The following is a 15,603-nucleotide window of genomic DNA, read 5'->3' on the forward strand; positions in this document are numbered from 1 at the left end:
AAATAAAATAGAAATTGAAGAAGAGTCTAAACATGATTTTTTAGAGGAAGTTGCAGTTGCACAGATATACTGATGCTCTCTTAACACTAAATGTTATTTCTACTATGAAGACTATTTCAGTGATTTAAAATAAAATTACAAAATAAATCAGCAAAAGGAGTCAAAAAAGCAAACTGAAATTACAAAAATGTTTTTTTAATTTAATTAACCTATGCAAGAAATCATGGAGATTGAAATCACACAAATTCCTCAAAATCAACTTGACTTTTTTTTTTTTTTTTTTTTTTTTTAATGTAACGAAACATCATAGTGCCAAATGCCAATTTTAAAAGACCTACAAGATAAGCTTCATGGTTCTAAAGGAGGCTCCTGAAGTTCAAGAGTTCTTTTTCCAGAAGTTGCAGATTTTAATATGCAACTGAAAGATGTAAACACTTCACAGAAAGATACACATACGTAGGGTGTCTTTAACATAACATGTTACAAGCTTCAAAGCTGTGGTGTTTTGTTTTTCACTTCTGCATGGAGACCAGTGCTATTACAGAAAACCAAGTAATTTGGAAATATTGTTATCATTTTATTTCTCAGAGTCTTCCTAGTTAGCCACATTATTTGCTGTAGATGCGAACAAAAATGTTTTTTTTTTTTCTTCTTCTTTTTTATCCCTATATTTTCCTGTTGATGAATGGCTGAAAATACCTTTTAGTAGCTTTTACAGCTGCAACCATTCAAATCTGCTTAGTAACTGACTGAATGCATATTTGGATGTCAGCTCTGCCAATATACATAAATGGAAATAAAAATAATGAATAAGCTTAAGCTTAGGGAAATACGAAGTATCTGCAAATATTCTGCACTGCACAGTAATACTCCCATTATGCCATCATCCTGTAACCATAACATTCTCCTTATAGACTGGCTGCAGCTCATGTACTCAGACAATAGCCACAAGAAAGCACAAAACCTAGCCCTCATAATGCTCAATCAAACCCTACACAAAAGTTTTTACACAACAGAAATGCTGTTTTAAATGATATTCTATCTATTAAATGCTACAGACTTCTACCAATGTGATACATTTTTGTGAAACAGTATTTATCATGCTCATGTCTAAAATCAATTTTGCTGCTATTCATTTGGACACCTTGTGCATCACATTACTTTTTTGCTCCCTGGTCTAAGTTTAGTCCCTTCGTCAGACTATTTTTTTCTCAGTAGATTTCATTCAAAAGGATCGCACTAGAAAGAGATTTGAAGTCCTCTGTTTTGGTATCAGAGTATTTCTAATGGCTTTACAAATAATTACATTTTAGTTTCTTATGTATTTGTCTTACAAAACAGCAATTCGCGTATTCTCTAGGACAAGATAAATACCCATTACTCCCACATTTCCACAAATAGCCCGTCTCTTGCTTTCAATGGATACTTTCTCTATATGAAGTTACTTGTGAATTACCAGAACACATACAGTTTTTGAACAGGATCTGAAAAGTTACCTGGACATAACTTTATTGTTGTTGTTGTTGTTATTAATTATTATTATTATTATTTTATAACCAACATGTCTAAATTGTATGTCTGAAGTACATATTTATTGAATTTAACACTTCTCTATGCCACCTTTCAGATTTTTAACTTTTTATTTATGAACTCCAGAGAGGTCATAACTGTACTGCTGGGGATGTAACAGGTTTGTGGATAAGTCCCCATGGAAGCTCATCAACTCAGGGGGGATGCAATAGGGCACCACCAGCAGTCTTTCAACTGTGGGATGTACTTCACATTCACGCAGTGCTGAGAAGATGACTTATCTATGTACCTTCAGTACACTGCAGAGCTTAACACAATATTCATTTCTGACAACTGCCAGAGATCAGACCTTAAAAAAAATAACAAGGCAACAGACTACTCAGTACTAGTTGCTCAAATGATTGTTTATTCTAGAGAAGATGCTCTACAGAATGGTGTCCCATGGAATTATGTTCCATTTTGCTGTTTGAAATAAAAAGGTCTCTTCCAAGAGCTTGCTGTCATACCACCTCTATCTCGTTCGAACTGACAATCAATCTGAAAGCTAGCAACATACCTAACTAGCAAGTGATTTTACTTGTAGTTGGCCAACAAAATACAATCAGTGGCACACAAGAGCCATAACCAAAGAGTCTAGGTAGGGGCTATGACCTGTAAGGGAATCCTGGGGAGCAGCCTCACTGAAAAGGGCCTGGGGGGCCCAGTGAGCAAGCTGAACATGAGCCAGCAGTGCACTGCTGCAGCAACGAAAGGCAAGTTGGATTCTGGGCTGACTCTGCAGGGGTATTACTGGCACAGATGGAAATGTGATCATCCTATTCTACTCAGTGCTTGTCAGGCTGCATATGGAGTGCTGTACCCTGTTCTAGCCCCACAATTCAAAGTGATGCAGTCAGACCAGAGAGGATCCAAAGGGCTGGAAAAGCTGCCTCGTGAGGAAAGACTCAACATGTTATGTCTTTTCACCCTGGAGAAAACTCAGATGGATCTCATCATGATATTCAAGTACTCAGAGAGAGCAGTGTCTCTCTCTTCACATAGAGCCACGTGGAGCAGGCAAAGGACAATGGGTACAAGTTGTACAGGGAGAGATTTTGCCTTGGTGTAAGAAAATATTTATCTTTTTTTACAGTAAGAACAATCCCTCACTGGAACAACCTCACCAGGGATGTGGTGGAATCCCCATCCCTGGAGGTTTTCAGGATGCAATTGGACAGCGTTATATAGGGGCACCTGGGCTCCCTTCTCCCACAGAAGGTTGCTGATCTTTTGAGGTCCCTTCCAACCTGGGCCATTCTATCATTCCATGAAGAGTTTCTCTCATGCAGCCTTGAAACTGGGAAATTAACTATGAATGTTTTCTTCTACAATGCAAAGGAAAGATCTGATAGGCATATGAAGTTTGTAGGTTACCTAGTCTAACACCTGTGAATTTGTGGAAACATGCTACTCAAGAGGCAGTAGCAGAGAACCCTGATTTAAAAGGATTGTTAACATGGGGGATAATTAGGCAGAAGTCTGCTGACTTTATCTATTTGGTATCACGTATAGTGCTGTGTCAACACAACAGCTTTTCTGCAGGAACCACGTCAGAAGTTTTTTTGTCACTCTTATATCCACTGTAGAAACTGAGATTTCTGTGTCTAACAGCTCTAGATCTGCTAAGGATGCCTAGCTCATATTGCTACTGCTAGGACACTGATGTTATCTTAAATGTATTCAGTGTATTTTAAAGGTATTTGTTTCTCAAAATGTGGTGTTAAGTGAACATTAATTGATGCTTGATTACAGATATTTAAAATATTTATATTGATCTTGATGTTTTCTATTCTGTATTTTTCTAGCACCCAAAACCAAGCATAGCATCACTCTGCATGTACACAGAAGTCTTCCAGAGTAATACATTAGTCAGACTTCAATCTTGAGCTAGGAAGAATATCAAGCTCCTTATAAAGCATTTGCACTTTAATTTACAAGGTCTGTCCAATATATATATATATAATAAATACTGCCCAATGCTTAGAATTTGTGCAGTGCTTTTTCTAAACAGAAGTAGAGCTGTATATACAACACTAAAGGAGGGATTATGCACCTGAGTAGGTTTCCAAGTTACTGGAAGTTTCAGTATCCACAAAATCCACATCACTGTGACACATCCTTCAGGTTCAAGTCCAAGCGAAGATACTGTCAACAGCCTCTTCCAGTTCCTTTTATACAGTCTCAATGTTTTCAGACATTTTAAAATGTTTTACATGTTTTGGGAGTCCTCTCAGTGTTATTTTAATTAATATGAACGATGAGTACAAGGACAATTGTTGATCTGGAAAGTAGCAGATTAATGTATTTTCAAAGAAACCATCATGATCTAGACAGGCTGGAGAAATGGACCACCAAATGCTTTATGATATCCAGCAAGTACAAATACAAAGTTCAGCACCTGGGAAGGGAGAATCTTTGCAAGGACACGAGGGGTGACTGCCATGTGTCTGGAGAACAGCTCTGCACTGAGGACTTGCACAAGCAGCAAGCCACACGTGAGCTGGCAGCGTGCCCTGGCAGCAAAGGAGACTAACAGCATCCCAAGCTGTATTTACAGGAAAAATAGCCAGGACATCATAGAAAGTAGCTACTGTCCTCTACTTGGCACTTGCTACATTGCTCTCCGCCGGAGACATGCAAGCACAAAGATATTCCAAGTGATAGAAGATAAAACTTTTCCAATTAGTAGACTGACACTGGAACAGGTTGCTTGGAGAGGTCATCCAGTGTTCACCAATAGTAACTTTTAAGACCTACCTGGACCAAGTCCTGAACAGCCTGATCTAATCTCACAACTGACCCTACTTTAAGCAGGAGAATTAACTAAATACCTATTGAGGTCCTTCCCAACGTAAACTATGCTCTTATTTGGTCACTCCTCCTCCTCCTGCCCATCACAAAGTACACAAACAATCTATCAAGCGATTCCAACACAAACCACAATATTCTCTTATTTTTTAATTGCCATATTTGTAGTTGGAAAAAAATCTGTAAAGGACTTCAAGATCCCAACTGATAAATCCAACATCCCTGACCCAGTCCTCCGAAGTCCATCAGACAGGGGTATGCCCCATTTCTGGCGTGCAAAATCCCATGGACCAAAGGTGCAGCAGTTGTGTCTTTGTCTGTCACATTAAATAAAACTATTGTACCATATATTCATCTCACAGTTGCAGGTACTACAGACCTCCTAAATCTTTTATTGGATGAACAAATCTCGTCCTCTTAAGCTTTCCAATATGAAGTATATTTCCTAAATGCTGAAACATCATTGCACCAGATCTCTGAAAGCCTCACATTAATCCCTTTTAGAATTAAAACCAGAACTGGAAATATTGAAAAAAAAAAAGTGGTTTCATTAGTGCCATCCAAGTATAGCTTATTTTCTTTTTACATTCAAGAATTTTGAGAGCTATCTGTGTTATACTACAGGAACAAAAGTTCATGTTTACTTGTTTATCTGCCACTCACATGCTATGAAGTTCTCTTAAACGCTACTTTCTAGAAGATGAGCCGTATTCTTTGTAATGCCAACTGCACCGTTTATTCTTAGCAGGTTGTACTTGGGTGTGCTGCTTGATTTCAGACTCTTACCAAAGACCAGTAATAAGTGAGCTCTCTTTCAAAATAGCCCTGAAGGGCACAAAACAGCACTGCTGCAGAGAAGCCTCAAGTCAAGGTGTCTAGAATGTAGGATAGTGATTCTGAGAAAGACTTCAGGTTTTCCTTAGCAGTCATCCTCACCTGGTCAAACATGAGAGGCTAGAGATAAGGCAAGAACGTGTCAGCAGCTCCACTAGGTAAAACTAACAGTTCACCTAGTCTAGAATCCTACATCCAATGCTTTCCTGACAACAGAAGATGACCAAGTAGGAAAGAATGCATGAAGGATTAAAGAACACTGTTGCACTAGCCCAGAAAACTCCTTCAGCCTTCTGAGAAGCTGCAGCTGGAAGACCTCCAAAGATTTAGGCTTCTTTTGTTTGATAGCCATCAAAAAATTACTCTTTCACAGAGAAAGTAGGTAAACTTTTAGCAGTCACAGTACTTGCTGTTAGCAAGAAGCTCCATAGTTCTCCACATGGAGAATTCTTTCTTCCATGCTTTGATCCTTCCTCTCAGTTTTCATCCTTTCTTCCATTTGTGTTCTTCTGGAGGAAAAGGCAGTAAATACTCTCCGTACTAATGATTTTACAGATCTTCGTCACAGACCTCCTCCATCTCTTCTTTCAGGCTGATAAATACTTCTCTATTATATACTTTGTTCTTTTCTAGAAGTTGCCTCTCTGACCTGCCATTAGTCAGAAAGCGAAGAAGCTGTAGAAAGATATGAGTCAACTGTGTGGAAGAGGTAAAGAGGAAATAAACTGGGACCCCACAATCCAGGTGGTTTCTGGAGTGTGCTGAAGACAATTTCTTGACATAGGTGATTGCTGAGACAACTAGGGGAGATACTCTGCTGGGTTTGTCATTCACAAACAAGGAAGAACTGGTCCGGTGCACATAGGCCAACAGTAGATTCAACTGCAGGAACCACAAGACTGCTGAACTTAAAATCATGCCAGAACTCAGCAGAAGGAAGCGCATTACAGCCCACGCTTTCCAGAGAGCAGTTTTCACCTTGTTCAGGCTGTACACAGCAGCATCCAGAGGGAGACTGCCCTGGAGAGAAAAGGGACCCAGGAGTGCCAATTCTTCTTTGAGAGCCACCTTGAAACGTGGAAACAGTCCGCTTCAATACATACAGTGTAGAACCAGGGTGGAGGAAAGCCAGCATGACTGAACATGGACCTTCTGACAGAGCTCCAACGTAAAAGGAATTGCATAGAAATAAACAAAAACATAGGGACATTGCTCAGTTCAAAACATATCAAAGCTTGATGTCCCACATTGACATTTTCCTCAATTTCTGTATTTATTTCCAGCATTCTTTGCTTTCTTCAACTTCCACTGAATTGATATTTTCACAAAACTACTATAATCCTGGAAAATTGTGCTAGAATAGTAAGCTCTTTTTATCAAGTTATGAACATTTTTGTACTTATCTATCACTTTGTAGTTAGCCACAGTGAGTTTCATCTGCCATTTTTATATATCAGTTACTCATGTCATCATTAAACTGTCATCTCAGTAGTCACTCTTCATTTTCAATATATCATGAGCTCTGTTTCACAGAACAGTCCCTGGAACACATCCTTGTGGGTTTACCTTTTATTCTTCAAAAGATTATTGCCTGCATGAGGACTTTCCATCTTATCCCCAAATGGTTCTGTTTCCATTAAGTTTTTGGTAAGAACCTATTTGTGTTTGGATATCTGAAGTAATTCAAATATTTCAATCAGATCATCTTTGTCATGTACTTGCTTACTCAAGGAGCTCCATGGGTTTCTAAGGTATAACCTCCCATTACAGATATCTTAAGTGTCACAGCATAGCTATTTTATATATATACATATATATATATACATATATATACACATACACACACACACATGTACACACACACACACACAAATTTTATTTGAAATCAAATTGTATTAATCTCTCAAGTTAAGGAAAGCCTTCTAGTACTATTCTTTATATTGTCGTTCAGCCATGCTTTTTTCTTGTTTTTTTTTTTAAAGCTGTACATTTTAATTGAGCAGTTTGCACCTGTGTCCAAGATAGTGTCCTTAAATAATGTCCACACCATCTCCACAGATTTGATTCTAACAAGACTCTTTCCAAATGTTAGCCCTTTTGTTCCAAGATATTTTATTTATTCTACTTGGTTTCTCATACAATAGCGTTTCCTGTCCCTTCAACCTTCTGATACTTGTTATTGCAATCCTTTCACAGATGTAAATATTTTGGAATTGTAGTATTAAAATCATGTTACATTTAATACAAAATGGATCCCCAAAAGCTTTGTTTGAAATATTTAATGCAGAACATACTATTTGGAAAAACTTAAACTCCCTCCTCTGCAACTTAACGGGCAAGCTTTATGCAGCTTAGAATAGAATGCAGAAATTAACATGTGTCCACTAGTTAAGAACACACTTCAGTGGCCAATTTTCTTTTCGCAAACAGTCACAGTTACATCCATACAACTGTAAAAGTCACAAACTGTTATAGCCAATAAACAAACTACTAGTCAAGAATTTATTGTGCCACTAAAACTGAAAAAAAATAATATTGCTGGATACGATCATTTGAAGGCTTCTGCAAACTGTAGTTCAACATTCAGTATTCACTTACAGTCTTTTGCTTCAGAGCTGAAACTACACTGTGGTCACAGCATGTTTCTTCCTGACTGGCTAGGATGAGAAGAGCCACTCTGATATCTTAATTTCATTCCCATCCAATAAAAGAAGCCTTAAAATGTGGTAAGAACAAGTATCAACGATTTATTTGGAACACATTTTACAGAAGGGACTCATAATACACTATAATTTCTACCCAAGCACACAGAGTGTTCTTTTCCTACTGCCATCCCCCCACCCCACAACAGCGTACACTTTTGCAATTTCAATGGAACGTGATTTTTATTACCTCAATAAAATCCTCTGAAGGAACTATGGAATCTACCTTTTCTGTGTTTAACTGGCATAAATTTAAAGGTAAACACCAGAAAAGAAGGAAGAGTCTGAAACATGGCTGAAGAGACATATTCTTATCTCCCTGTCTCTAGTTATGTAGACACTCAAGACCAAGAATGTTTTTACAAGTTAGTGAAAGACAATTTCATTACTGGTGAAAGACTTAAGAAATTATGGGTGCTAATTTCCCAGAGACAGAAAGACACCTGGATCTTGTTTCGTCTACGGAACTCCTACTTAGTCAAGTAGGAATAAACACATTTGGCTTAGTATTATTTTCATTTCATTTCTATCAACAAAATAGCAGCATTGAAACAACAGCCTTCTTTAACCACAAATAAAGGGCAGCATCGATATATCTGTAAATTATTCATGTTTTATTTTTCACAAGTCAGATAGCATGATAGAGTGCCCCATGTCCAGAAGATACATCAGATCCTTCTAAACTGTACGACAGTACCAGAGTATAGATAACATATGTTTAACATCAAGAACCTACCTGTTGCTTCTGCTAGCTACACAGAAAGACTATAGGACCAGTTTCATATACCTAATGCTTTCAAATGCCAGGCAGTTGCCATTAGCACCAAAATCAGATTTAAAAAAAACCATCATGCATCAAATCATGCACATGAACTGCGTTTTTTCATGAAGCCTTTCTAATACTGTCATTTGGTGAAAGAAATTTGAAACAAATGGGAGTTGTGACATGCCTGGATTACCAGTATGCTTTCATTCTTTCTATTTACATGCACGTTAAAGAAAGCTGTTCTCTCTTCTTCTACTCAAGAACAAAATTAACACATTTTTCTACTAATCTTTCTGTACCGTGTCCATCAGCTATCCACCTTTTCTATCCCTCTCCCTTCCCCCCTTGACTCATTTTGTAAAAAGAGGGGAGACACGACTGTGAGAGAAGGTCTCTAGGATGACAATTTTCGGTATTATTTTCAGTCTTCCTAGGCCTCAAATTCCACCTATTATTTCATAAGACTACATAAAATTTGTAAGACTCACAAGAGGCCTTTTGTTGGACCTCTGAACATGTGAATTTGGATACAAACTTTGGAAATTTTCCTAATACAGAATATGCCCGACTTAAAGTCATACAGGAATATACACTGCCAGAATTGAATCCTTATATAAAATTAGTTATGCAAAAAACAAAAGGGAATGAAGGCTATCATCTGGAATACAGTTTGATTCATTGAGAAGTTGTGTGCTGTTGGACACAGGTAATCTTACCTCTTGTCATTCTTAGTAAGAAGTAAAAAGAGGTGCTAAGAAATACTATGTCAGTGTGAGGTGTTACCAACACCTGTTGGCTTGCCTTTTTTTTTTTTTTGCCTTTTTTTTTAAAAAAAGCTTTGCTGCTTTTTAGAGTTTATATATAATAAAATATAATTTAAATGCCTTCAATATTGTTTCATATTTGCTGCTCATAGTGCTAATTCAAGGACAAATGCTTACACCAGCAATGTTAAAGAATACTGGGAAGAATTAAAAAGTGTATTACTTCATTAAATATGGCTTACCACCATCATTTACAAAGATACTGATCTGAATTTCATGTGCCTAAAATTAATTACTTCGAAGGAGTTCTTTGGAGGAAATGTCCACATAATCCCCCCTACATAACTGAAAGACTGGAATTCTTAGTTATTAATTTAGAAACATGTCACAAGTGCACTATTTTAATAAACGATCAAAACCCGAGACTTGAATCAAAACTACCAGCTTAGAAAACTCTTACCTGGAAGACTTGACTTGTTTGATAGTATCACTTCAGCACACTCCTTCTCATCACAAGGATCCTCTTCATCAGACAGTACTAAGAAAGCCTCCTTTGGCAGATTTTCATTGCTTTCTTGCTTTGATGGTGAACCCAAACAGTTGTCCATTTTCTCGTCTAAATCTGGGGCGGTGTCATCTACTGGAAGCAGAGAACTTTTAGAAAAACAGCTCAGCTCATCTTCAGCAGGGGCTAATTTTTCCAAAATTGGAATAATTTCATCTGTTTCCATAGAGTCAGTATTCTCCAGGATACCTCCACTTGATTGATCTATTGCCTTCTTAGCTGTGGTTTCTGAAAGACTTCCAGTGCTGTCTCTATCATCCTTTGGTTCTTGGTCAGCTTCCATACTGCTAGAGATGGCTTCTTCTCCAACAGCATCTTCAATACTTACTTCTTCATCCCTCTTTTCCTCTTCAACAGATGAATGAGAATTAACAATTATGTCATTTATCTGTCCTGTCTCTTCTGAAGAGTCACTATTATCACAGCTTGGTTTGTTTTCACCTTCTGATGGAGTGTTACTCTCTCTTTGGTCCAAACGATCTTTTATACTATTTTCTTCATGGAATTTATTGCTACCAAGCACTCCATTTTCAGCCTCACGAGCTAGTGCAGTATCAGTTTTCTGCTCAGGCGTAACATTTGCTGGAGACAGTGTTCGTGGTTTAGGTTCTAGGCCACTCACTACACTCTCTGCACTACTTTCAGGACTTTTGACTTCCCTAATTTCATTGGAAGTTGTTCTTCCTTCTTCAGAGTTAAGACAAAAATCCACTAGGCCATTAACTTCCTTCTTGTCCTCCAAACAGTCTGTATTGCTTAGAGAGGAATTTAAATCAGAATCTCCATTCTCATGCTTTCCATTTAACAGTTTAACTTCAGCTGTCTTCAGCAAGTCCTCTTTAGCCTTATAGACAGCCTCAAGTTGTTGTCGATCGCTTACTCTCATTGTTTTTCGTGCTTTGAAGACCTTTTTTTGAGGTTCATCTGTGCCATCCATCTTGACCCTTAAAAAACAAAAGATCAGTAAGAATGGTGATGGTAATTTATTATCTTCATATTACAGGTATTTCAAAGAAATACTGTAGCTGCAAGTTGCATTTAGCACATTGTTTAGCAGATTGGTTTAACTGTATCTATAGAAACAAAAACACTTACATTTTGTTTGCCCTCGTAAGAAGTGAATGAAAGCTTCCATGCGTGTTGCACAAATATGTGTATGTAAAGATCACTGAGACCACACTATTACTTAATAACATTATGCAGTAATACCATTACTATGTATTTTAAACCAATCAACTCACAGTATTATTACAGCAGAGCCACATATACCCTTATACACCTTTACAGGACAAGGAAGTTTCAGACACTCACACCAAAAATATCAGTCATAAATTGAAACACAGAATCATCAAATCACTGCATTCATTAACCGGCAAGCAAGAGTTATTAGTTATATAATTAGGTTATTGCTCCAATACCTGATTCATTTTAAATATACTTATCTTCAATGAGCTATGAGAATCAAAGGCTTATGGGTTTGAAGCAGGTTAAGCTTTGTCAGCTGAGATAGGTATCAACAACCATTCCAGTTCAGGCTAACATATTGTACATATAACGCTTAAGCATTACATGATTAAGCTACTTTAAAGCCATTCCTAACTTTGGGCAGTAACTTAGGGGAGCGGCCTGGTGGCACAGTACTGGCTCAACATGGCAGCTGACCTAGAAGCATCACCTTAAATCTACTACCAAAAGTTCATCAACATTTCAAGTATTTTGCCCACACAGTAAACCTTTGGCATAGAAGTTCCTTGACGTCTGAGCCATGCTCTGTAGCAATGACGGCACATCTACCACATCTACGTGAGAGCTGATGTCAAATGCATTTTTAGAAGCCACAGCCCTCATTATCATTGATACCAACTCAACCTGTTCTTCCTAAAGATGGTGGTAGCAACAAGTTTACTGACCATGTCCTAAAGGATTTAAGAAAATAAGTTCTTGTATTTCAAAGCAGACCTGACAGAGAGGTGTATCTGGGGAAGTGGACACCGATACACAGTCTCCCCTAGAATTCTGAGCAACTTCTCAGTATGACTGAGAAAAGAAAACTGCAGGATATGATTGTCCTATATAGCCACACAGTTACTTAAAGGAATCAAAGAATCATAGAAATGGTGGCCCAAAGAGACTTGTGGAGATCATCTAACTCAACATCCCACTCAGAACAGGACTATTGCCATGGTTTTGTGTGTAAATAAAAAGTCATAAAATTCACACAACAGAGATTCCTCAACCTTTAACTAACCTGTTCCTTTGATGCACTAATACCTCTTGGGGAATTTTTTCCAGCCTGAAACTCCTACACTCCAACTCATGGCCATTGTACCATGCCATACCACTACAGTTGGCTCCACCCTCTTTATAATCAAGCCTGCCTACAAGTACTAAATAGCTGGAAGACCGCCCTTTATAGCCTTCTCTTCAGCAGATTAAAGTCATTGAGCTCCTTCAGTCTCTTTGTAGGTGCTTTAGGCTCTTATCATTTTGGTAGTCCTCTACTGGATCCTTCCTAGTTTACTGTGAACAGCTTGTTTATGAAGGAAATCTAGCATTTCTGCATTTCCCAACTAGAATATTTGAAGATGCAAAAGGAATATATATTCTGTGGTACAATATAAATTAAACTCAGATAAACTCAAGACCTTACAACCATGACATACTGTATTATGTAAACATAAGGCTTCTACCATCCTTAGGTACCATAATTTATCAAAGATACAGGTAAAATGGAAAGAGATGTGATAAAGATTTTTTTTTGTCCTTTTCCATTTCTTATTAATACTGAATTCCTTTATACTTTGTTTCGATTCTTTTCTGCTTGACAATGTAGAATCTTCATAATTTAGTAACTGATGGAGCTTAAGTAACAGATGTGTCCACACCTTGCAAACAGATGAAAAAGACCTTCAAAAAAGATTTTATCAGCTCGATTTACAGACTCACCATAATACCATTAAGAGAGTCTGAACAAGTTTCTGAACATAATTGTCTACTACTGTGCTGCCACTAGTGGAAGCAAAATGCAACACACCTACAGAAACACTGATTTGGAAAATCAGTTTACCTGTAAGTAAGAAAACATTCTCATCCCATAACCATTTCTAGTCAGATGAAACACAAACTCAAGATGAGTTGTTAATAATCCTTCCTAACCAGTCTACATAGTAAATACAGTATCTTTATATTCCTCTAAAAGAGAATACACGAGACAGTAATTTAACACAGTCCTGAAATTATGAGAAGCATAGAAAAACCTCTAAACATTTTAGAAGCACGTGTGCAGTCTCTGAAAGCATACACACTCCTTCTTCCCAAAAGCTTCAGCAGAAAGCTTTTTTAATGTCATTATAAAAGGTTGTATCAGGCTGTCACATAGAGCACTGATCATCGTCATACTCACGGTTCCATGAGCGTAATCCCCTACAACATGCATGTTGTTTCAGAAGTATGTCTTGCAGAGTCAATTTTGAAAGGAAAAAAAAGTCAGGCGTCAGGCTTGGCTAACCTTGAACAATTCTTAAGGCTCATGATAGGCAGCAGCTAAAGCCTTCTGTTCATCTAGTAGAAGGATATTTGGCCTTTGTATCAAAATTAAATGAGTACATGTAGCTTGATTTCCCTGACTACAATGCTTTATTTTATAAACATTACGCTGAATTTGAAAGTCTTTAAAAGTTTGTGAATTTTGTAATATCTGATCTTACTGTAACCAAATGATATTTTAATTATCAGTTACAAAATTTCACACAATTTAAAATCAGGTTTGTAAATGCATCACTTGTATAATCATGAAATGCAATTTAAAGCAAAGTAGTATTTGTATGCTCTAGTTTCCTTAAATATCTAAACGGCCTTTCATTCATATTTTTAACATAGCATGAAATATGGTAAATAAAAACTAAAATGAAAGACACTTCCTTTTTCAGTTTACCAAGAATAACAACCTTAAAAATCAAACATCAGAATACCTTTTTTATATTAATGCGCATCTTTAGTTTTTTTCTTATAAAAATACTGAAGGAATAAGCTTGAGTTACTAATGTATTTCAAAAAAGGTGTTTAGTTTATATCTAACAATATTATCGAAAATATAGCTAAAAGACAAAGCCCTAATACAGTTCTACAGTGAAACCGATACAAAGGAGCCTCACAAAATTCCATTGTTAGATGGCTATTTGAGTTAATTGATGCACATTTTCAGCTCAATCCCACAATCTTTCGCGACCAAACAACAACAAGTAAAAGCTACAAAACTATAAACACAGATGAGATTTAAGGATGAAAACTAAATGCTGGTTAAGTATCACATATCACAGCAGACCACACTTAAAGCATTTCCAGCCATACCCACAAGGGAGCACACTGCAGCCAAGTAACAGATCTCATGTGAGAGCTGTGTAAAATAAGAAACAAATTAATCAGTAACCAGTTCAGACAGGTTTGGTTGTATGGGTGCAAGCCAATGAGCAATGATCTTATAAATATCTGCCTTCCAGTCCGCCAAAGGGGTAGAGGCTGCCTTTCAGAGAGGAGAGCAGGTTATGTGAATTCAGTCTTAACACTTTATAAACTCTTAGTGTTTTAAAAAGGAATGTATTTAGATAGTCTCCTTTTATACTCAACAATTAACACAGAGTTTAGCTACATTTGCTATACACTTCCATAATATGATGCTTAAGTAGTTTCAGTTTTTCATCATCACATTTCTTTGTTGTGACATGGTCATGAGCAGCTCAGGCGCCAAGCCAGTGAAGTGGCACCTATTATTTCAAGGAAAGGCATTTGTACAAAGCAGTACGAAATGACTCCTGCATGTAGAGCTAAGTATGTAAGGGTTAAATTCTGCAAATAACGTGTTTTTTTTTTGTTTTTTTTTTTTTTTTTAGTAAAGTCCAACAAAACAATAATCAATTTTGAAACATCAACACATGAATACTGTATGTATTTGTTTAGGTATCATTTATCAAAATTCTTCATTTTAAGCTTTAAAGTCATACATACTTCAGCATGACAGACAAACACACCATCATGCACCTCCCTCCAATTACAAATCTGCAAATATTTCTCATTACCAAATATGTGATGGATGGCAAAACCAAAATTTACCAATGTAGCTAAGAATACACGAAGGACTTCTCTTGCAGCCAATTAGAAAATTTTCCCACCTCTTCCCCTTATACATACATATATTTATTATTACCATGCAAAGAGATTGCAGCTCTGAAGCAACAAAGGAAGGTATTAGTTTAGCTGCTATGGATTAGCCTATAATCGTGAGCTCGTATGAGCACAGCCCACGAGCTGCTCAAAAAGTGAGCCAATCAGCAAGCGGCTGCTTGAATCCTGCCTGGTAACAGGCTGTAGACAAAGAGAAGGTCATGGAAACACACTGGGGGAAAAAAAAAAAATTGGAATCTCTGCAACAGTGCACAATGGGTTTTGCATAATATAATCGGTCTAGAACAGCGTTTGCACAGGCTTCCTGGAATGTATATAGCGCTAGCCAAAAGCACCACAACCATAAAACACTTGCAAAAGCACAAGAACTACACAGAGGAAGTAAAAGCCTTTGATCAGGAAAACCAGTGCTCA

The 15,603-nt window shown here is 37.3% G+C and overlaps 1 protein-coding gene across 10 annotated transcripts in view; it reads right to left on the reverse strand.

Annotated features, from left to right (window-relative positions):
- The window catches only part of ATF7IP (activating transcription factor 7 interacting protein), a 106,435-nt gene that overhangs the window by 42,131 nt on the left and 48,701 nt on the right, over positions 1-15,603 (reverse strand). For 9 of the 10 annotated variants that reach the window (XM_032202091.1, XM_032202081.1, XM_032202031.1 and 6 more), the window contains exon 2: positions 9,904-10,952. In XM_032202091.1, the coding sequence (XP_032057982.1) occupies positions 9,904-10,952 (1,049 nt within the window). Of the gene's footprint in view, positions 1-9,903; positions 10,953-15,211; positions 15,241-15,603 lie in introns of those variants that run through there. The other variant, XM_032202057.1, reaches the window with a different exon arrangement.

This window comes from Aythya fuligula, chromosome 1 (assembly GCF_009819795.1).
Source record: "Aythya fuligula isolate bAytFul2 chromosome 1, bAytFul2.pri, whole genome shotgun sequence".
Taxonomy (NCBI): Eukaryota; Metazoa; Chordata; class Aves; order Anseriformes; family Anatidae; genus Aythya; species Aythya fuligula.